The following is a 23400-nucleotide window of genomic DNA, read 5'->3' as shown; positions in this document are numbered from 1 at the left end:
AAAAACCACATCACATACAATAAAAATAAATGTAATGGTAGAAATTGTTTTATTTTTTTTTAAAAAGTATTAAACAAGGGCAGTGTTTGAAGTAACAAAAGTCAAACTGTTTTCAACAATCCATGAACAAGAATATGTTTTCATATTTGATATTTGAAAATGGTTACAAATAATTATTTCTATTTTTAATCTCTAGAAAATGCCATATTCTAACAGACATCCATGTTTACTATGATTGCAGGAACTCGTGTTGCCTTTGTGGGATGCTGGAGAAGACACTAATAAGTAGATAAAAACGGATCTGCTGTAATGAGCAGCAATAAAATAATATTTACAAAAGTTCCAAGCAGTTTGTATATTTTTCCTTTTGTACAGATATTAGTTCATTTATCGAGGAGTTCTACATTTACAGGATTGAACAAAATATAGTAACATCTACAACATCATCATCTGCTATATACAAGATTCAGGTTAAAACAGAAAACAACATTCTAATTTGCCACACACACGTACAAAGCCAAGTTCTACACTTGCAGGCCTTCAATGCCACTCCCTGGAATCAATAGACCTGCATGCTTATTTGAGAGCAGAATTTGGTTCATATTTTGGAAGTGCAGATTAAGAACTCTGCACCAAAAACCTGCCTTTAAAATGATAAAGAAAAAATAGGATGTCTCTTCCCTGGTTGTTTACAAAAATATTTCGATTTTGATTTTGCTGATGATGAAATATCCAGTAAGAGAGTCCATGAAGTGTGTCACAGGTTTTTCATCACAAAATGAATTTGGGATGATCTGCAACAGCAGGGTCAGCATGGCTGAAAATGTCTTCATAGTAATTTGACTCATAGCTGTCAAAACAATCAACAGGTTACAGTAAGTTTTACTATCTTTACTTAAAATCAGAACATCACAACTAGCATAGTGAAGCATTCAAACTATTTAGACATTAGCACTTCTGTTTATTATTATGCTGAAATATGGTGATAAAAATAAAATTCAGTTTAATTGCTTGAGATTGAAAGTTTTTCAATTAATACAAAAACAGATCTGTCAGTGCAATCTGTGTATGAAAAATAATCCTTAAGTCAATTTTAATAGATTTCAAAGAACAGTTAACCTAACTGTAAATGGTTATTAAAATGATCTGTTTCAAAATAAAGGATTTTCAGCAGTGCTCAACATTGGCCTAACTCTGTTCCATTACAGTCTATGGTATGACTTCAGTGGGAGCAGCTAGGCCAGCACACAGAGCTTTAGAAAACGTCACACTACATGTATAAAGAATCTTTAACCCTTATCAGAAATTCTTACGTAAGAAAGCTACATAGAAAGAAATACCCAGTTTCAGTTTTATAATCTACTACAGAATGTGTAACTCTATTAACTTCAATAGAGTTACTCCCGACTGAGATCAAAGTGTGTGTGAGAGAGGAATCTGACTCTTTAATTCATGAATTATACACAAATGCTGCCATTTTAATTGAGTCATTTCAATATCCATTGGTTTATTTGTGTAAATACGGAGTCTTACAAAGTCAGTTGTGTTGTGCAAAAGTATAAACCTTTACTTATTAGCCGGTCAGATTTGTAAGAGGGAAGGGAGAGGGAATTGTGGGTTTTATGATAAAAGCATGAAATTTGCCACAGTGTTAGGACATGACGTAATAAAGATTTTCAGAGATGGGGCTATCGCCAGCTCATGCAAGTTCGCTGTGGTAGCCATTTAAAAAACATTGTCATAATCAGCAAATAATGTTTTACAATAGGACATACAAGGGATGTATTCTTGGTTTTGCTTCAACAAGACCTTAAAATTGGTGTAAGGACACATTTTGTACTAATTTTAATTGTCAATGTGGTCTTGGAAGAATTTAATCACATCTCTCTTTTTTCTTTCAGATACTACTTTGGTTGTGTGAAAGCTGTTTTGTGTTTGGGTAGTATTAATTATACACAGTAGTGAAAGATACAGATTACTATTGGCTGTTACTGGTGCTTCAAACCTGTCAAAAAGATACAAGCTTGTTTGAGAGCCAGGTCCGTCAACGGAGACATCCCATTCCTCTACTGACTGAGGCAAGCGTGCGCTTTGTCAGGAAGACAAACGATAGAGTTGATTAATCCAGCAGAATCAAAAAGAGAGCATGTTGGATCTGGCCATCAAACTCTAGCAGAAAATATCAGATGTTTCCATAAAATGAATGCACTTCCCATATCCACAGACAGATGCTTAGATAATGGTGATGGTATTGAGAAAACTTTGAACAAGGCACAAATCCTGCTCTATTAAGTTTTTTAAAAAAACCTGAAAAAGCTGTGGATCACTCTGATGAACTGCAGAGGAAATACATATGTTTAGGTGACGAAAACAAAGGACCTCCAGAAAAAGAAAGGTGCTTTATTTGTGAAATGAACATACCATCAGAAGACCTCCATGAAGCTTCTACTCTCAACATTGACAGTTGAGTCCACAACTGTGCACTTTAGCTGCAAGACCAGTGCTTGCTTGCAAACCTAAGTGCAGGGAACTTAGTGGCCCAAGGGACAAGGTATCATGCAAGATGTTTGGTGTGTCTCTACAGCAAAGTAAGGGGGAAGAAATCTGAGCAAAGCAACACAGAGAAGATATCACATGGGACTATCTCTTCTGAACTGATAACATAGATTGAAGAGACAAAACTGAATGAAGACATGGGTGCAGTGTTTAAACTAGCTGTCCTCATGATGCTCTATACAGCTAGACTAGAACAGCTGCCTGCCCGCATTCACAACACAGTGAAATAAAATCCCATATCCTTTCACACATTCCAGCTCTCCAAGCACACAAAGAAGGATGTGATGTGCTCCTTGCCTTCAACTAGGGCATTAATCTTGTCCTCTGAAGTGCACATGAGGAAAACTGATGAAGCAGCATTTCACCTGTCCCAAACAAAAAATTATTCAAAGGGACCTGTTTTAAACAAAAAAACAGTCTACTTGCATCATTTGACCCAGGATGCCAGGCAAAATCTGTGCTTGAGTCACTACTGGCACTGATGTCCATGATATTGTGTGGTTCAAACATTAAAACTCAGTCAGAACAAGTTTCCATTCATCCAGCTACCCTTATTTTGGCACAGCTGTTGCAATACAACAACAACATCCATTGCCGTGAAGGAACAGAAAGTTTGTACCACAACGAAGCTCGAGAAATGCCTTTTCCAGTGTACACTAGTTTGACCCTTCATGCACTGCCATGAAAAAGTGAGCTAGTAGATACTTCCTTTAAACTTGGATAGTCCATTATCTCCTATGACAGAGAGTGTTAGCCTCTCTACCAGAATGGCAAACAATGCATGCCAACACTCCGAGGACAAGAATGTAGTCTGTCCGCTCAAGCTCCATGGTAATCTGTTCACTGTTGCAGCCATAGACAACATAGACCACAATCCTAGCTCCACCACAGCAACAGACTCCTCCCAGAGAATTGGGACATCACATTTTCAGCATCCTCAAGTGGAGGGAGTTGTCCATAGAATTCCCACCCTGGACTGAGAGACTGCGGCATCAGTGAAGAAGTCTATATCATCACTTCCCGAGTCTTATAGAATTGTCCCTCCAATGATTTTGAACAAAACCAATGCTGCCATCCCTGATGCAAATGTTGAAATGAAAACAGACTGCCAACTGATTACGCAAGCCCTGCAAGAAGAATGCAGGTGGCTTGAACAAATAAGGCAAGCAGCAGGTCTGGATACCTTCAATGGAGAACAAGACACTTCCTGGGGAGCTTACCATCCCAGACTTCGCCCCAGCCATCACTGCGCTTCTTCCCCTTTCCAGATGACTCCAAGTCTGTGCAATGATTCGTCAGGCCACGGATGTGATAAGGAACGCTGTGCACCACCTAAATCCATGTGCCAGTGATCACTGTGGATCAACTCCTTTTCAGCATAATCAAACTGATACAGTTGACCTGGCCTGCTGGGAATGGAAAGGACAAATTTGTTGTTATGTTGAGTGGTCTTCATCTGGAAATGGCAAGTCTAAAGCTGATTGAGATTGGCTAGAAGACAGTGGCTGGACAGAAGCCCTTGTTCAGGCCAAAGTGGCTTCCCCAGGAACAGCTGACTCCTTCCTGAAAGTGTCTCGTGAGACACTTTGGCCTACCAGCGGTCAGTACATCTTGCTCTAAAATGCATACACACAGCATATCCAAGGTCTCAGGGAAGATGAGGCCACATGGGGTAATATAAATGGTGTGGCAAGTGGAAACTAGAAAACCCAACATTCCACTTTTGACATACCACACTTAATCTGGAGCTTCTCGTCTTGACCTATGTGCTGTCAATCTGTCAAACCTTGCTTTATACACTGAATGCCTTGGAAAGCGGTTTCTCTGGTTCTTTGCATTAGATCATACTAATTATGCTCTGTAGGTGCCTGTTCATCCACAAGATACGGTAAGCCTTCACACAATGTATCCAGACAGAGCTAAAGAGTTCCTGAACAGGAAATCCACAGTTTGCAAGACCCAGCATACTTTCTCTGGAATTGCGCTTGACCAAGCTCATGAGCAAAATAATGCCATAATCAAAGGGCATAGTGGAGCTGTTGATCTAACACAAAGTCCAGAGGCCCTTTGACGGTGGATGAAAGTGGGACCAGAAGTAGCCAGGGTGATAGGAGAATTTGAAGCCACAGCAGAGAAAGGAACCACCTGAAAAGGGTCTAACACAAAGCACCATGCGCAGATGGTAGTGCCCAGGCTTCGTTTACACAACATGTCCAGGCACTTGTTGAGGTCATAGAAGACATGAGCAACCTCTTCTCAGAGGAGAGTGTAGACTTAATTAAACTGGACACTGAAGACATTGCAGACCCTGCTGTGATTGTCTCTGCTAGGGAACTTGAGAAGATCAGGCAGCAGCAGTACATCTCATTTAAAACAGAGAGATTGCAACACAAAACCAAGTCATTAACAGAGCATATCAAGCAAAATAAACTCCCCTTGTTCAGCAGACCTCATGCAAGGGAGATCTCCAGGACCGAATTGCAGCTCTTCTTCTTGAAAAATGGTGGGGAATGCAATGTTTCAATATATTGAAGACTGAAAGACTTCCTTGTTTCTTAATTCATTTTAAGCTGCATGTTTATGTAAGATGCCTTTTCAATCTTTTTGAGACACAGAAATATCCTGTTAAACATAGACCGATCTGAAATATCGTTATTAGCAAAGAGAAATGTAATTTCCTGTTCATGAACAGAAACTTGTAAACTTAATGTTATATTTCTATGTAATTAATACTATAAATACTCCTTGATGCACCTACAACACGTTAATTCTAAATATTTTTGTATAATCTCAAGCCATCACATTTCATTGCTTTAGTTTTTATGTCACCTAGGGCAATAGGAATATAAAAATACAAAATAAAATACAAAAAACCCCCACAGTGGGATGTTTTAATACTGTAAACAATCAGTATCTGAAAAACATTAGAAAAAATTCATTCAGAATTTAAAATGGCTGCCATGGCCAGCATGGGATGAGTTGGTGATGGCCCCATATTTGAAAATCTTTATAGGTCATGCCCTAAGACTCTGGGAAATGTCATGCTTTTATCATAAAACCCACAATTCTTTCACAAATCTGATCAGCTGTATGTGAGATAAAAAGAGTAAAATGAAGGACTAATTAATTAGACAAAGGAAAAAATCCCTCTCCCTAAAAACCCACGATTGGGTAGTTGCTGGGGTTTAGCCAATCTGTACAGAAAGCAGGGCACAGAGTAGGTGGAAAACTGGCCTAAAACTTACCTTTGCACGTCTCTGTTGTGATGACAGTGTGCAGAGGCAGTCCTTTTTGTGTTCTTGTTCCTTATCTAACAGATTAGTAGGGTATGTATCTTGGGGCATATTGTGCCAATTTTTAGGCAAAGATTCCCCATTGACTTCAATAAGAGTTCATTTTAAGAACTGATGGCGTGATAAATCTTTGGTTTCTGACAACATGTGGTCTCTTCCATTCTTAAATGGTATTTGGGAATTTTGTAAATGTTATTTGTAGAGTTGGTCAAAATGTATATCAAAAAAAGATTTTTTGTGAAAAATGGTCTATTTTAGGAAACTAAACTTTTTGTGAGAACTTACTGGCATTACCAATTTTTTTTGCTTTTTGAAAAAATATTCTCTGGCATTTTTAATCCATATATTATTTGCAATGTTATTTAAATGTTTATCAAAATCATTTTAGAAATAATTATTGAAATGACCAGTTTACTGAAAACTCTGTTTCCAATAAGAAAATGCAATTCTCAGGAAATGAAAAATTTAGCTTATTTTAATAAAAATTGATAACATTTTGATTAAAAACTCACAAAAGACACCATAGAAAATGATTCCATTTCAAACTCTGTGAAACAGAAACAACTTTGATATTCAGGGTTTTTTTGTTTTGCTTTTGTGAATGTGTTTTTCCTCTTTTCTTCCCAGTTATTTCATTGTTATTTATTGACTTTAAATTACTTTAACATGAAATGAATAATACAGGGCATTTCTCTAGCTACACAAGGGAGACTGAGTGTTTTCCCTCCAAACACTCCCATATTTTTGTACAAATACAAACAGTATATATAGTAGCCTGACCTATAGCAGCAGAGCCTGGAACAGTCCGCCTCAGGCATCCCTGGCCACACAAACAGGTTAGTCAATTCTACTGCTGTAACTCCCCCCAAAGGCTATGCAGTCCTTGTGTGTGTATTTGTGAGCCAGGAGGTAGCAGGGGATGACAGAGGATATGTCTACACTACAGTTAAACACCTGTGGCTGGCCTGTGCCAGCTGATTCAGGGTCCCAGGGCTTGAGCTAAGTCTGTTGAATTGAGGTGTAGCTGTTCGGACTCAGGCTGGACCCTGGACTCTAGCACCCTGCGAGGTGGGAGGGTCCCAGAGCTTGGGCTGTAGCCCAAGCCCTGAAGTCTACACCACAATTAAACAGAGTTAGCCCAAGCCCTGGGAGCCTGAGTCAGCTGGCAGAGGCCAGCCCCAGGTGTTTAATTGCAGTGTAGACGTACCCTGAAGGGCTGCAGATGGGCTTGGGAATCAGGAATTGTTGAGCAGGACAGGCAGGGAGTTTATCTGCATGGACTTTCCTAACCACTGGCTGCTACCTCCCACGACAGGCAAACCTCCTAGAGACAAGCTCAGCCTGCTGCATGCAGCCAGCATCTTCAGCCTACCAGGCTTTGAATCCAGGCATTCCGTGCTGGATTCTGTTTTTACTACTTGAGTAAGCGCATGCTAGAAACGCATCATCTCCATCAGCACCTTACTTCTTTGTTGGCATAAACACCAGTGTTTAAAATTAAACAGTTAAGATGACATGTATAGGTACGTACATAATAGACACATACCAAATGGCATAAGCAAAAATAGGCAGTACTGCACTATGTCCGGCATTATGCAAATAGTAGAATGTAGACCCCATTACATCATTTCATACCATTGTTATAGCAGCATGTGTGCAACCCACAAAGCAAATTTCTGTGGGCCAGAGAGGCAGATATGAGAAAGGGCAAACATTCAGTGAAGGGAGAGAGTGAATTACAGGGAGAAATATAGTACTTTTATACCAGAGCACTCTCTAGAGAAGATTGTTAATAAGGGGTGACACAAATAGGATTCAGTAACTTTTCTAATATTGTTAGAACATGCAGATCAGTTTTAAGACATTCTCTCATGCCCCAATTTAATTGGTTATTATCTTATAATTAACGTGGCAGCCTGGAGTCCTATTAGCTTGATCATTTTAGTATAAGGATTGAGCTGAGAAAACCAGTTACTTACTGAATTTATGCCTGTCAGTCAAACCATTGTTGAGAGGCCTAATACATGAGAGGTTTTGTTCTGACGGAAAAGGGAGGGAAATCTAATTAAAACCAACATTACAGTTTGCTAGGACTAACCTGGATCATACTAACACAACAACGGGATCATCAGAACCTTTTTGTCACAATGGCACATCATATAACATTCTCCTGGTTCTAGGGATAGTTCAAAAATGTGTCCTTAAACATTTCTAAACATTACCTCTGCTTAATCATAAGAAACTGAAGATGAAAATATTGGATATCATCAATATGTTTTGCTTCATAAAATAAAAATATAAGATGCACCATCATCTTCCTGATTTTATACATGCAGCAGGAAATTGTTCATAATAATGTCCCCAAAACACATTTAGCACATTTTTACATTTTGGTTTCTAAGAAAATGATATCTCAAAGTTATTTGTTGATATGTCTCTTAAATTGCTCTTGAAATCCATAGAGCTCTGTGTGGCTCGAAAGCTTGTCTCTCTCACCAAAAGAAGTTGGTTCAATAAAAAAATATTACCTCACCCACCATTAGGGTTGCCAACTTGGTAATGGACACTCCAGCAGGAGTGCCGGAACCACCCCTACCCTGCCTCTCCCCCCTGAGGCCCCAGCCCTGCCCCACTTCTTCCCCCCCAAAGCCCTGCCCCTGCCCCATCTCTTCCCATAGGCCCTGTTCCACCTCTTCCCCCAAGACTCCGCCCACTCCCCTCCCCTCCTCCTCCCCCATCACTCGTTGCTTTTCCCTTCGCACCTGCTGTCCGGGTCGGGGGGAATCACCTGTGGAGCTGCAGCCGCCCAACACCGGGCTGAGTAGGGCTAGCACGGGTGATGACCCAGCACCTCCCCGTCTCCTCCACCCGCAGTGACCAGACACTATCAGGCATTCTTTTTTACTGGACTTTCCAGTCAAAAACTGGGCACCTGGCCAGCCTACCCACCACGTGTCTCTAATGTCCTGGGACTGAGATGGCTACACCTACACTGAATATTTCAAATCCATAGGCCTAATCTGACACTCATAATCCTCAAACCAATGGGAATTTTCTCTCTGTGATAAACTCAGGATCAGGACCCAGCTATTTTCAGAGTAGTTACTTTTCTATGTAGTCTCTAAACAGGCATCCAAATTACCTTTTTATGCAAACCATAAAATCCACGGTTCTCCTCCATGATGGTTTTATCTGTTGCACGTCCCTATCAGAGCCCATTTCCTCAATTCTATGCCTCTGCACCTTGAGGTCTTTAAACCACGATCTGAGGACTTCAATAACTCAGATATAGGTTAGGGGTGGGTGGGTGAGATTCTGTGGCCTGCGTTGTGCGGGAGGTCAGACTAGATGATCATAATGGTCCCTTCTGACCTTAAAGTCTATGAGTCTATAAAAGTTTGTGCTGCAGCCACCATCATGGTGGCTAAAGAGAATGGGTGTCCTCAGAACCAGTCTATGATTCTCCTTAAAGAGCCCAAAGGGTTGCTACGAGTGACACAAAGCTTTTCCTTCCAGCACCTGGAGTGAGCAAGCTGTGCTGGCAGTGCTCTCAGCCTGGGGAGCAAGGGAACCATCATGAGTCTCACACAGCAATGCAGAGGTCAGAGTGTCACCACAGAGGCCGCAGAAGACACGTCCTACACTGTCATCCTCCCACAGATTAATCAATACGCAGGGTTAACAGTAAGAAATAAGGCTGTGCTCCAGATTCTTCAGTAAATCCCCAGTCCACCAAAGCACTTAAGCATGTGCTTAAATTTAAACATGTAAGTAGTGCCTTTTACATCAGTGGGATTATTCACAAGCTTAAATGCTTTGCTGGATCAGCACTTACGTTCACCCATGCTCATGTTAAAAAACGGAGTGCAATGTGTGCCTAGAAGGAGCCCAACTCCTGAGCTGTGGACTGTTGGAGATGTTCTCTATTTAACTGTGGCAGGAAGGACAATACAAATGCCGTGCCTTAAGAAACTGAAGATGAAAATATTGGATATCATCAATATGTTTTGCTTCATAAAATAAAAATATAAGATGCACCATCATCTTCCTGATTTTATACATGCAGCAGGAAATTGTTCATAATAATGTCCCCAAAACACAGCTGGAGTGAGGTGTAAGCCAAAAAATGGAGGCAGTTTAGGGAAATGTATGCTGAATATTGAATGTACAGACAAGCTCACCTACACTGCCTTCAAAATGCAGCAGAACCATGGACGCTATTTGTGCTTAATGTTTTCCATCTGCAGCTGGAAAAAGTCAGCACTGTGTTCTTGATACACTTCTCCTTGGCTGGTTTGGCAAGAAGAAGTTTGATGCATGCCTCGGCTGGTGTCTGGAGTCAAGGGCAGACAGATATGGATCAGAATGGGGGCCCTATTGGTCAGGAGGCCTTTATTTAATCCTGGATCAGGGAAGCTCTAGCTCCCTTCAGCTCTAGGTAGGTGAAAGAGCAGTCTGTGGTTTGCCACATACAGGGGATTGCACTGCTTACCAGCCAGAAAACAGCTGTGTTATACTGTCTACATTTTGGCAGGAGAATTTGGCCTATATTCTGTGACTTCCTGTTTCCGTATAGAACAATATAATACTTGGAATCAGTATGAGTTTGTTTTAGTTTGTTCATTTCCTTAGGTGGTTTAGGGCCAATTTTTCAGACCTTAGCTAGTTGTGCATTTGTGCACACACAAATGTGTTATTTTGTGTGTGCACTATGGTTAGATAGCCATAAATTCCAATTTATGTACTTGCAGGCTAGATAGATTACCATCCAACCATGTACACACACAAATCCCAATTTGCACACCAGCATCCAATCCAACTTTGCACAAGCAAAGTAGGTACGTATTTGCACCTGTGCTAATCAAACCCTTAACACATCATGTATTTAATTTATCCCGAATGAAATCTAGAGGGTCCCCTGGAAACACAGCATGGATATTTGTCTATGGGACCAGGTCTGCATAGATCCAAGAAGGGATCGTGTTGTCATTAATGTCCTTGCACAAACAGGGATTTTCATTATAGAGGAAATAAAAATCACACAGAACACTGTTGTAGTATTCAAGCACAAGGGACATGAGCCTTAAAAAGGTGACTGCTCTGACTAATACTAATTGCACTTTATTTCCTAATTGCTTCAGCTTTACAAGTATATACTTTGGGAACCTCTCCCTTAAATCACTGTTGCTTGTGGCAACATTAATTACCAGTATTCATTGTGTTCTAACTCTAATTTTGTTCAAGTTGACATGTAACCAAGTGACATATAGGACCTCGGAGATACTCTGCTGACTGCACATCCTGTTGGGTAGCATCCTCTAGCCTTTGTCCTCTAGTGAAACAAACACATTATCAGCAGTGCTGACCACAGAGCAGGAAGCTCTATACTTCATTTGTCTACAGAGGTTAACTTGAAGGGCACCTGCAACTCTCAGATGGATGCTGGCTCCAGGCTTCATGATGTTACAGTTTCTGGGAGGAGTGCAGAGACTGTTGTCACTCAGACTCAGTGTGTGAGTGAGAAGTACATTGTAGCCCTGCTTCCTTTATGGTGCCAGGCTATGTCTGGAGTTGCAGTCAAAGCAAGGTGTTTGAGAGACTGGGGTTTCATTCTCAGGACTTTAGGGGGGTGCCTCTTTTTGGGGATTTAGACTTGGTCATACTCCTGCAGTTTGAAATTCTTTTGTGAGGGCTACTGAAGAGACTTTTCACAGCAGGAGGCCAACAGCTGCCAATCTCAGCGCTGTTTAACTGTTGCTTTTAGCCACCACTGTCAAGATGCAGCTTCTATTACTCTAGCATTACTGTGCAAGAGGCACTTAATTTGTTTGTGTCATCCAATTTTAAGTGCTCTCTCCAAATCCATAAAGCCCGATTCTGCCACATTTACACTGAGTAGGGACTTACTCCCCAAGAAGCCCCATTAAATCAATACGACTATTCACAGAATAAGGTACAACATGACTAATGCTAGCAGAGTTTGGCCAATACATATACATTCTACCTACATAACAAATAATAGAAATGTTGACCTTCTCATGCACAGGCAGTTCAGAGCAGTTAGTGTATACAGGCCAAATTCTGTTCTCAGTTTCACCAGTGTATGTCACAGTCATTCTGCTGAACTCAGAGTAGAATTACAATTGAAAGCAGCATTTGGACCAGGAAAGGGTTTTTAAAGTGAATAGAGTTGCTGCTGAAAGGTGCTGGGTTGACAGCCCTGGAGTGTGAAGTTCTTTGTTTATCCAAAGACACTGGTGGCACATTGCCCTGCAGGGATCACCCCCTCTCAGGATGAAAGGGTAGTACAGCCTCCAGGTCTATTCAGCCCTTGACCTCTCTGATGGAACTGCCACCAAGAGGCTGCAATCATGGCCAACTGTGGTGCTAGCTCTGTGATGTAGGCCTTTGCCTGACAGGGAACAGACTCAGACTACCAGCTCTTTTTACTGTTCCAAGGGGTTAAAAGAAAAAACATGGATTTCCCCTGTGAACATAAGTTATTTCTAAAATGGAGACTAAAATCCATCAGCTATAAAACTGTATAAAAAATGTCTATATTTAAACAACACTAAGGGCCAAACCGTGCTCTCATTCACACCCATACAAGCCCACTGGAATCACCTTTGCAACTATGAAGCACTGTGCAATTATGCAACCCAAAGGAAATCAATAGGTTGCATGGGTGTAACTGATAGCAGAATTTGGCTCTAAAAGTCTTACTGAGTTCAATGTGAAGTATGCTCAGATCAAGACCCGACAATCAAGGTCTTAGAAAACAGCTTAGTTCAGTATTGCCATGTTGATAAAATGATTGGTAATCATAATAAGTGAAATCAATGAAGGCTTTTTGTACGACTTGTCAGCTAAAAGGTGAAATACTTACCGCTGTAACATACTGGTTGGTGTGTTTTGATCTAGGATTCTTCTCAGGGAGAGCAGGAGATGTGCACTGGGAAGGAGGTTTAGAGCCAGGATTTGAAGCATCTTCATCCAAGAACGTCTCTGTAGAGAGCTGGGACAATCCAGGATGGGCAGAGCTACTAAAACCACTCACACTTTCACCGGAAGTGCACTGGGATGATTCTGAACTCTCTGTCACTAGAAACAGGAAGAAAGCATGCAAAGTTAGACTCTGTCTAGGCCTGTAGTCCAACAGTCTTTACACATTTAAAGACAATATATCTTCCAGTGTCTAATATTTTAGGACTCTACTGATCCAAACTGAACACTATACTCTGAGTGTGGCCTAACCAGTTCTTTATAAAGTTATAGACAATCTCCTTAGATGGATATACCCTTCTTGATAAAAGCCACCATCCTAATAGCCTTCTCCATTGGTGTGGGCATTGGACTGAGGAGGAGCGTGCACACACAGACCCACACAAAAAGTTTGGAAGAAGGCTAAGATTGCCTAGCCCTAAGGAACTGGGCCTAAGGAGTAATGCAGTGCCTGTGCAGTGATGTGGGAGTCAGTGTCACCATTGTTTCCCTTATTTGGTTCATGTATTTAAAGAGTTCTGAAAATAAAAAGTTTAAGATAACCACTTGCGGAGGCACTACTTGTACATCCCACCCTAGGTGACAGTGATGGCTCCAGAAAGCAGCAAGGAGCTGTCATGGTTGTTGCTACCTGGAACTAGAAATGTGATCAATTTGAGGAACTAAAAGTATAGCCGAAGACATAAATCACAAAGCTCTGATGTATTGTACCTCTACACATCTGGGTGTGTCGATCCATCGAGATACACACATCAGAACCAGAACAACCTGCCATGTTCAAAATCCTTACAAATCCCTTCTAATCCAGATGCTGAAATTCACTCACTCATTGAAGGCTGACTGCCAGTTTCCTGCTCCAGTTCATCTTCCTCAATGCAGGTTCTAATATCATATGACCAGTGGTAGAAGGGTGGTCCTAATAAGCCTGGATGAGGTGGGCTGGAATACACATGCAGGTTCAGTGATCCCAAAATGGAAGAAGAGGACTGGCTGCTTGAGGAAGATGTGCTACTGTTTGAGATAGTGGAATGCGGCCTTTTGAATGGAGTGGAGTGATCAAATGAAGACACTGCTATTGATGCTCGAGATCTTGATTCTACAAGCAAACAAGAATCTTTGATCATTGGAAGGGAACAAGGTGAATAAGAGAAAATGCTATTTTGAACAAGAAATAAAAACAGGATTGGTACAGTGTAATAGGCTAGCTCAATAATCTTCTACTACTTGAATTAAAATGTTATTGAACTGAGTTTAGGAAAGTCCATTTGTTCAGCCCACAGCCCACGTGCTCTCCAGATTTTCTGACCAGGAGAAATTGAATACACTTTGAGGTCAGTAATGCTGAAGTTCTATGAGTTTAACAACAGAAATAAGATACTAAATCTATGACACCAATACAAAAGTACGATCAATTCTTTGCAGAAATATGTTGCAATCAATTTTTTTTTAAAAGAGCGTGAAAAAATTAATGAAGACAATCATCCTAGCAGACTGGCAAGTGGGATGGCAGAACAGCAATGTAATGTGAGTAGTAGACAGTACCTGTTCCCTTCATGATGAAATCTATTGCTCGGTCGCTTATGGCTGCTTCACTGGGCTTGATGTCCATGAAAGGTTTATTGCCTATTCCCATTGACACCATTTCTTGCATTCTGAGTTCTAAAGTGGGAAAATGCACATATGAAAAAGATCAGCCACCCCTTTGATGTTTTAGTTATGCTGCTACGAGAGAACGAAAATATTTTCCTCTTTCCAATACCTTAGGCAGTAGCTTACTGACCCCTACAGGAGAGAAAAGCATTTATCAGCTGCAAACACTCTAGCTCTGGAGCCAGCCAGACACTGGCAACTTGAGTCAGTCAGACTTCATTTTTTATAAAGTAACTAAAGGATTGTAAGGGATGGTGCCATCTCCTCTGGTGCCATCTCTCAGACCCATTTCACTATTATTATTGAATCTTTTTACCAGTATGTGGTTTTTTCCCCTAATGGCAAAGTGAGATTTGTTTTCCAACCATCCTGGAACATTACAGAATAATTCTTTAGAGGGAAAATGGGATGATTGTTGTTTTCATCACCACTGAATGTGACTCAGTTTCAGAACATCCCCAGTCACCACACTAGTCAAATACATTGCAATTCAAAGCAGAGTTCATAACTTCACTCTTACTAAAAATATAGCCCTGGAAGTGGCATGTCATTTATGTCTAGCACAAATCACCAAGTCTAGTGCCACCAGGATACCATATTATGATGTTAACTTTAGTGTCAGGACTGTTTTACACAGTACTTTGAGGCTAGCAGTACAAATATCTTCCCTCCCTTAACTTAAGGTTCTTGGCAGAGAATCACCCTTATTAAACTTTTTTTCCCGTTGTGGATGGATGGCTGCTTGTGCCAAGGATGGAGACTACCAGAGCAGCATGAACATTATGGTACTGTTTTATTATGCATGTGACACAATTAGGGTGGCATGCTCCCCTCTCTGGGCCTGGCCAGTCCCCACTCTTTTTGAGGCAACTTGCCCACCAAGGGGAGTTTGGAAAGAACGGTCCCTTTGATTGGAGGAGATTGGGGACTGTGATTGCGCAAATTAAAGAGGACATGGAAGGCTTCTTAGGGGGCTGATAGAGTCTTTCAGGGCTGCATTTCAAATCCTGCTCATGTAAGTAGCAACTAAAAGCCATTCATTACTATCTGAGGGCTGTTCAGCGACATACGTGAAAAGAGTTAGTGAAGTCTCACTTCTGGTCCAAGCAAAAACCAGCTGCCATTACAAACACCTCAATTGCAGTTAGCACTAATTGGGAGCCTTGTTTGTATTCCCAACCTTGGTGCTCCCTTAGGACAGGGCTGAGGCATATCCTAGGGCAGGGGTAGGCAACCTATGGGATGCGTGCTGAAGGCGGCATGCTTGCTCTTTTTCAGTGGCACTCACACTGCCCGGGTCCTGGCTCTGCATTTTAATGTAATTTTAAATGAAGCTTGTTAAAACATTATAAAAACCTTACTTTACATACAGCAATAGTTTAGTTATATATTAAAAACTTATAGGAAGAGACCTTCTAAAACACATTAACATGTATTACTGGCAAGTGAAACCTTAAATTAGAGTGAATAAATGAAGATTTGGCACACGACTTCTGAAAGGTTGCCGACCCCTGTCGTAGGGGAACAAGCTTTGCTGCTGTCCATGATGCACGCAAACAAAAAACAACTTGAGCTCTGGATACACTACAGAGCTTACAATGGTGCACTTGTGCCGCTGTACCACTGCTAGTGCAGACGCTTTAAGCTCTCCTGCCGACATAGTGCTATCCACACTGGCGCTTAGGTCAGTGTAACGTACCTTGCTTGGGGGAGGAGGGGGTGGCTTTTCACACCCCCGAGCGACATAAGTTATACCGACGTAAGCTGCAGTGTGTACAAAGCCTCAGTCTTAAAGCAAGAGGAACAGAAACAGAAGTTTTCCTTGACCCAATTTCATCACAGGGGGAAGAGTCAGACCCTCCAACACACAAAGGCCTCAGGAATTGTGCCAATCAGCCCCCACTCCTCAGTGGCTTTACTTCTAGCACTCAGTGATCTCTCTCAGGCCTTTGCTTCCAATTCCCTAGAGATTATCCTGATGATGTAAAATAAATGGCTTGCGGCACAGAGGCTCAATTTGTCCAAAGCTTTCAATGTGCACAGATATTTTCCCATTCTTCTAGGGCTTAAATTCAGCTGGAGCCATCTGGAGTAGAGTGCCAGTAAATATTTTTAAACCCACGAGGAGCCCTGGCACCCCAGTGCCTCACCCCTAGGGCTGAAGGTCTGAGCCCTGGTGCCTCCTGTGGGGCTGAATTCCCGAGCCTTGGCATGCTCTGAGCCCCGGCATGCACACACCCCACAACCCCCCTCCCCACAGCTGAAGCCTGGAGCCCTGCAGCTCCACAGGGCAGAAGCCTCTCGCCGCACCACCCTGCAGCAGGGCAGAAGGCCAGAGGCGCTCCCTGCCCACTGGGCCCTGGAGGTTTTACAGGGGGGGGTATGCTGAGGGTATACTGGGGGTATGCGCAGGGTGGGGAGGGGAAGGCTCTGTGAAATAATCTATGAGATTTTAAGCCCTGCTTTCTTCTAAATAGCTTAGGTGTCATTAACTGACCCCAGGTCTGCAGTAAAAATGAACTTATTGTTTCTCTAATAATTGTGGATTAAAGCACACAGCTCAATGGAAGGAGGCAGGCACTGACTGGTACATCAAGGTCTTAGTCTGGTAGCAGAGTTTCTCAAACAGACTGGGAACCATTCTTCTAAAAACCCATTAAGATAATCACCATTAATCAGGCACATGATCTTTTGATGGGATATTTACAAAACAACAGAGCCAAATTGAAGCTGACCATACACATATTCAACAATCCTTAATAAGAAAAAGAAAGAAAGATGTACAAGAATCTTTCCATATTATAAGAACTTAGAAATATCCAAATCCTTAAGAAGACACTGTTGCTACAAGTACTTCTCAGAAAGAAAAAAGCTGCAGCATTAATTCATGGAACGCCCAGATGGATTTAGAATAAATATGCCATGTCCCTCCTCCTTTGTTCATATCTATTCCTTTCATGTCAGTTCTGAGTTTACTGTCGCTTTCTGTGCTACTTCTCTTTTGGTGTGAATTAGGAATTTCTGAGGGGAATTCTGAAGTGATTGGCTAGAGAAGAATAAAGGAAAAAGGATTTAAAAAAGGAGAAAGCATTAAAGTGGCTGAGTTAAAGCTTCAAAATCGACCAGCTAGTACAAAGTCTACTCGTTAGTATCTCCCCCAAAATGCTTACCACCAAATAGGATTCTGCCCCAAAGTTACTATTTTCTAATTTTCTTTTTTCTGAGTCATGTATTTAACTTCTAAATTTAAAGTAACCTGAAAAAAAAGGCGGGGGGGGGGAATCATGCCCCTTTCTTCATTATGTTGTATAACGAAGGCCTAAAAGGTAAGAACTTTTTGTTTCCCTTTTTGTTGTTTTTCTTTCCTTCCTTCCTTCCCTTTCTGTTTGACTTTTACATTAGAAATGTCTACCCTATTTTTGTCTATGGATGACAGCAAAATGGTAGGAATATGACATTAGAGATACCATAACTATGTATACCAAACTACTTATGCTAAACAATCTGTTCCACCTTGTACTCAGAGTGTCACAGCTAAATACATTTCCCAGACCTGAAGAAGAGCTCTGTCTAAGCTTGAAAGGGTCTTTCACCCACAGAAGTTGGTCCAAAAAAGGGTATTACCTCACCCACTTTGTCTCATCAGCGATACTACTGGACTAAAAGAGGGGGAGGTATTTTTGAATCAGACTGCTTGAAACTCTTTGCCCTCTTTTGTCATTTGTTTTGATTTTGTCTGCATCAATTTAACTTAAGTGCCTGACAAATCCATGGGAGAAAGATGTATTGGTTAAAGATTTAATTTGCCCTTCAAATAAGGACTGAGAAAGCTCACAATTCACATTTGGAGCTTCCAAAGAGACCTGTAGCAAGACCAGAGCTCCCTGCACTGATATTTCTAACATTAAAACAAACAAGGAGAGCTCTTCACCACCCTGCATGTCTGATGAACAAAAAGTTTTACTCATAGCCCTTAAAAAAAAATCCTCCCCCAAGAAAGGGCAGCAACCCAATTTTTTCTTCTGGAACTCACTTCTAAGCACTATTAGCTGCAGAGGTAAAAGTAAGCTGGTACGGGCCGGTACGGAGGACTGGTAAGAAAAGGAGACTGGCTGAGGGAGGAAGAAGCCTGCCCCCTGCATAAGAATAGTTTAAACTCAGCTGTTCCCTGAGTGGTTCAGCCCTCGGGGTTAGGAGGGGTTTCTGGCATCCTTGTTAATTTCACTCACAGTAGGTGTGGGGAGGGGGGAGGGTGTGTTTGACCATGGCAGGGGCAGTCCTTGTCTGCCCCCGGGATGAGGAGATCTTGTCTCCAATACTAATATACACAACAAATACAAGCATTTGGCTGCACAGCTTAAATCCAGAGCTAATAAAAGCAGGTGGAAGGGGAAAACTCACTGTCACATTGGTTTCTCGTCTCCTCCCTCCCCCTCCTCCAGCCAGGCTGCAGACAAGGCTCTGCATTTCTCCCCCTCCACCCCAGCAGGGGTTCTCCTCTAGGCTCTAGCTTGCAGTAGGGACACTGGCTGAGATGCCTGCTGCTGCAGCCTGCATAAGAACAGTTTAAACTCAGCTGTTCCCTGCACAGTTCAGCCCCCAGGGTTAGAAGCCGTTTCTGGCATCCTTGTTAATTTCACTCCCAGTTGTTGTTGGGAGTGGGAGGGGGAAGGGTGTGTGTGACCAAGGCAGGGGCAGTTCTTTTCTGCCCCCTGGATGAGGGGATCTCCTATGCACAAAAAACGTAATCAAAATCAGGAACCATTTCCAAGTTCAAATCTATCCCATTCCCTCCCCAGCAGAGGATCATGGTTGTGATGTCCAAACTGCTTGCAGATCCTCTTTGAAATGTTACTGAACCGCGCAGGGAACAGCTGAGTTTAAACTGTTCTTATGCAGGAGGCAGGCTTTTCCCTCCCTCAGCCAGTCTCCCTGCTCCAAGCTGCAAGCTAGAGGGAAGCCCCTGCAGCTGCTGCTCAGTGCCAGACAGGGAGAAAGCATGGAGCCTAGTGTCCACAGCCTGGCTGGTGGAGGAGGGAAGACAGAGAAAAATGTGACAGTGAGTTTTCACTTTTTCAGGCTTATTCCAATAGTAAAGTTTTATTACAGACAGTACTGGTAGTAGTAATAGTAGTTTTATTTTCTCTATCTATGTCTTGCAATGGGAGGGATCCATGAAGTATGTAGGAGAGGTGGGTTGCTTGCGATTGGACCATATGGGTAAGAAATGTAAATTACTTTCACCCCTGCCCAAACCCCAGGGCTCCCAGCAGCCTCTGCAGCTAGTAGTTCCGGGGGTGATTTAAAGGGCCCGGCTCCTAGCTTCAGCTGAATCCCCAAGCCCTTTAAATCCTGATTTAAAAGCCTTGGGTTTTAAAGGACCCACCTCTTCTGATAGAGGCCACACCTCTTCCGGTAGAGGCCCCTCCCCCTCTGCAGGACTCTGGAGTACCGGCAAGTCCTTTAAGTTACTTTCACCCCTGATTAGCTGCATTTGTAAGAAGCAGTGCTACCTACTGTGGCAAGACTGAAAACCAAGTGTGTATTCCACATAGGTTTCCCAGGGGGTTATGTTCCATACTTACCACCATTAAGGGTATACAGTATAGCTGTAGCCATATTGGTCCCAGGCTAGTAGAGAGACACAGTGGGTGAGGTAATATCTTTTATTAGACCAATTTCTTTTTCAGATCTGGGAAAGGAACCCCCAGCATCATAGCAAAATGCAAGGTGGGACAGATAGTTTAGCATAAGTAGTTAGCACAGAGTCTAAGGGACCATTCAAGATAGAATGGCCTGTTAACACCTCTGCAGTCATAAGACAAAAAGGGGAGTTAGTGGGTTACAGATTGTTGTAATAAGCAATAAAAATCCAGTGTTTAAAAACTAGGTTTGCCCACAGTGCTCGCAACATATCTAAGAGGCCCTCCCAAAGCCTGCTAATTGTAGAGAGACAATTTTATTGTGCTGTAATTGTTTTAGGAGTGCTGTTTGAAGAAACTGTTTTCCGGTTGCTTTTTTAAAATTGAAGTCTTTGGTGATTGCAGACATATAAGGGTCACCTAATGGGATTGTTTGACTTGCCTTTATAGAACTACAAGGAGTAGACTGCTAAACCCTTCAATCTCTTTCTGAATTAAATAGTTGGTGTACCTCGATTTCTCAGAGCTTGTCTCCAAAGAATCCTTCCTATGATACTGGTCCAAGCAATTTTAACTTCTGCTGAGTTTGCTTGAAGGATGTATGTGTCCTGGGATTTCCTCCTCCTTCTAAACCAGATTTCAAATCGCAGACCACTGTCTCCAACATTCTCTGTCATCCCAATCTCAGCCGTCTAAAATCATATTTTAAAAGCACACATTCAACTGGATGGAAACATTTATAACAAACTGATCTAGTGGAATTCTTTGCATTGCTCATTCTATAATGGTAGAAAAATGTCTTCATCTTGATTCCTTGCTAGTACAACTGTACACATAGCTATAAATATTTCTGTTTGAATTTTCAATATCCCGAGTCAGCACTCTAGTTTCCCCATGTGATCTCTTTCAGGGCCGGCTCTAGAGTTTTTGCCGCCCCAAGCAGCACACTGAATTGCCGCCCTGGGCTGGGGGGGGCAGTCCGTGCGCCCTTAGGGCGGCAGGCGTGTCTAAAGGGCTCTGGGCTCCCCCTGCGGGGAGCCCAGAGCCTTTTAACTCCCAGCCGTGGCTGGGAATCAGAAGGCTCCGGGCTGCTCGCCTCGGCGGGGAGCCCAGAGCCTTTTAAATCCCAGCCGCGGCTGGGAATCAGAAGGCTCCGGGCTGCCCGCCGCGGCGGGCAGCCCAGAGCCTTTTAACTCCCAGCCGCGGCCGGGAATCAGAAGGCTCCGGGCTGCCCGCGGCGGCGGGGAGCCCAGAGCCTTTTAACTCCCAGCCGCGGCTAGGATTTGCTGGGGCGGGGCGGCGCTCTGGCGGTTGCGGGTCAGCGGCTCCGGTGGACCTCCCGCAGGCATGCCTGCGGAAGGTCCACCAGGGCCCTCTGCCGCCCTCCCCAGGATGCCGCCCCAAGCGGGTGCTTGGCCCGCTGGTGCCTAGAGCCGGCCCTGATCTCTTTGTATAGCAGCATGGAGATGGCAGTGTTAAAATCTAGGAGAAGCACAGAATCCTCAGAAGTTCAGAGAGCTGCAATGAATTAAGTTGAAGCTGAATATCTGAAGGCAGATCTTCAGCTAGTGGATGTTGTCATAGTTCAACATATATCAGCTGACGATCTGCCCCTTGGGGTCTAGTATGCAGGGTGAATGCTCTATGTTTGGCCTCAGTTCAACAATTCAGTTCAGCATATGTTTAAAGTTAAGCACATGCTTTGGTGAATCAGGGTTTTGCATATATCTGGTGTTGCCAAACAAAGATAGTTGCAAACCCTGGCTTCACACACATACACCTCTTAAGACTGAGAGGTACAAGTCTGTAGTCAGAATGGTGGCTGAGAGGGCATAACTACATATCTGGTGCTTCTTGTTGTAATGAAAGAAATGTTAAAAATAATTATTTCTACAGGAAACACCTGGTTTCCCATGAGTCCTGTCCAGCAAGACATACATGCACTTATGATACAGCGTATATACACGCAGACATGTTTTGCTCATTTTACTCATCAGTTTCTGTTTCTCTCATTTTTTCCAACTTTTAGAAAACACACACAAACTACTTGAAATGTAACGTACAATGGAACTGTGATCCTTCACCTACCATTGTCAAACAGATGGGGTTCCTGTCCACTCAGATTACTAAGCAGATGGCAGGAGGCATGCTGCATTGTACATGCTATCCAAACCATAACAGCAGGATTACATTTACCTTGAATGATTGTTTGTACATGTAGATGTCATATCCCCCATCAATCTTTTTTGTTTTGCTAAACAAGATGAGGTCTTCAAAAAGGAAGACATGTCTCAAATACTTCTTTCTTCCACAGCAAACAATAAACTCATCTTGACATCTCAGCTGTCCTTGTTCTTTCAAATTGACCTGATTGGAGAAAATGACAATGCTACTAAAGATAAGGGACAGCTGAGCGATTTTGTCCAGTCCAAGGACGAATGGGGGAAGTGCATTATGTCACTTAGACTGTACACTCTTAGGGCCACGGACTGTCTTCTGACTCTGTATTTGTACAGGGCCTGGCACATGGGGTCCTGGACCATGACTAGGGCTCCTATGTGCTACAACATATATATAATAAAATAAAATAAATAATCTGCCTCTTAGCAACTTTCTGTCTTTGAATGAAAACTGCAGCAGCAAAGCCAAGGGGATATTTGAAAAATAAAGGAAGGACTGAGAAATGCTTACATCACACCCTCTAATGGCATCCATAGCAAGCAAGTCGTTTCCATGACGAAGCTGGAATTTTACCATTTCTTCAGCTGCCCTGAGATCATTGAGCTCCTGCTCCTGGGTCTTAGTGCACTCTTTGATCATATCTTTTAGAAGAAGAGCATATTTGCTCATTCTTTGAATAGGCTTCAGCAGATAGGAAGCCAGATCCATCTTATCACCTAAATCCTGTTGTTTATTCTGTGGGAATATTAAAGGAATGTGTAAACAATATTTGATATACTGCATAAAAGTACACACGGCAGTGAGTGGTGTTCACACAATTCACATTAAATAAGAAACTGGATAGTAATTACTTTAAAGAATGCATTTCCATGGCTTGTAAGCAAAGCATCCGATTGTGGTTTGTTCTTGCTGTATAATGCATACATTCCAAACTGTTCTTCCTGAAAAAGTACAGGAAAAGATGTTATTCCTTGTTATTTTCTATTTCTCCAATGATCAATTCCGTCTCCATTTAACATCAGTTTTGTACAGAAATCATGTACAGTTTATAACACACCCCCTCCCCCAATGGATGT

At 42.4% G+C, this 23400-nt stretch overlaps 1 protein-coding gene across 1 annotated transcript in view; it reads right to left on the bottom strand.

The window, feature by feature from the left end:
- Positions 1-26: 26 nt before the first annotated feature.
- The window catches only part of PLEKHG4B (pleckstrin homology and RhoGEF domain containing G4B), a 147212-nt gene continuing 123838 nt past the window's right edge, over positions 27-23400 (bottom strand). The window contains exons 16-23 of the mRNA XM_045004839.1: positions 23176-23265; positions 22835-23059; positions 22340-22510; positions 20655-20835; positions 14394-14510; positions 13678-13947; positions 12736-12950; positions 27-850 (exon numbers count right to left, since the gene is read on the bottom strand). Of these exons, the coding sequence (XP_044860774.1) occupies positions 845-850; positions 12736-12950; positions 13678-13947; positions 14394-14510; positions 20655-20835; positions 22340-22510; positions 22835-23059; positions 23176-23265 (1275 nt within the window). The 3' untranslated portion in view covers positions 27-844. The remainder of the gene's footprint in view (positions 851-12735; positions 12951-13677; positions 13948-14393; positions 14511-20654; positions 20836-22339; positions 22511-22834; positions 23060-23175; positions 23266-23400) is intronic.

The sequence above is a fragment of the Mauremys mutica genome, chromosome 2, assembly GCF_020497125.1.
Source record: "Mauremys mutica isolate MM-2020 ecotype Southern chromosome 2, ASM2049712v1, whole genome shotgun sequence".
Lineage (NCBI taxonomy): Eukaryota > Metazoa > Chordata > Testudines > Geoemydidae > Mauremys > Mauremys mutica.
Note: the sequence above shows the minus strand (reverse complement) of the source record. Positions and strands in the feature narration are given on the sequence as shown.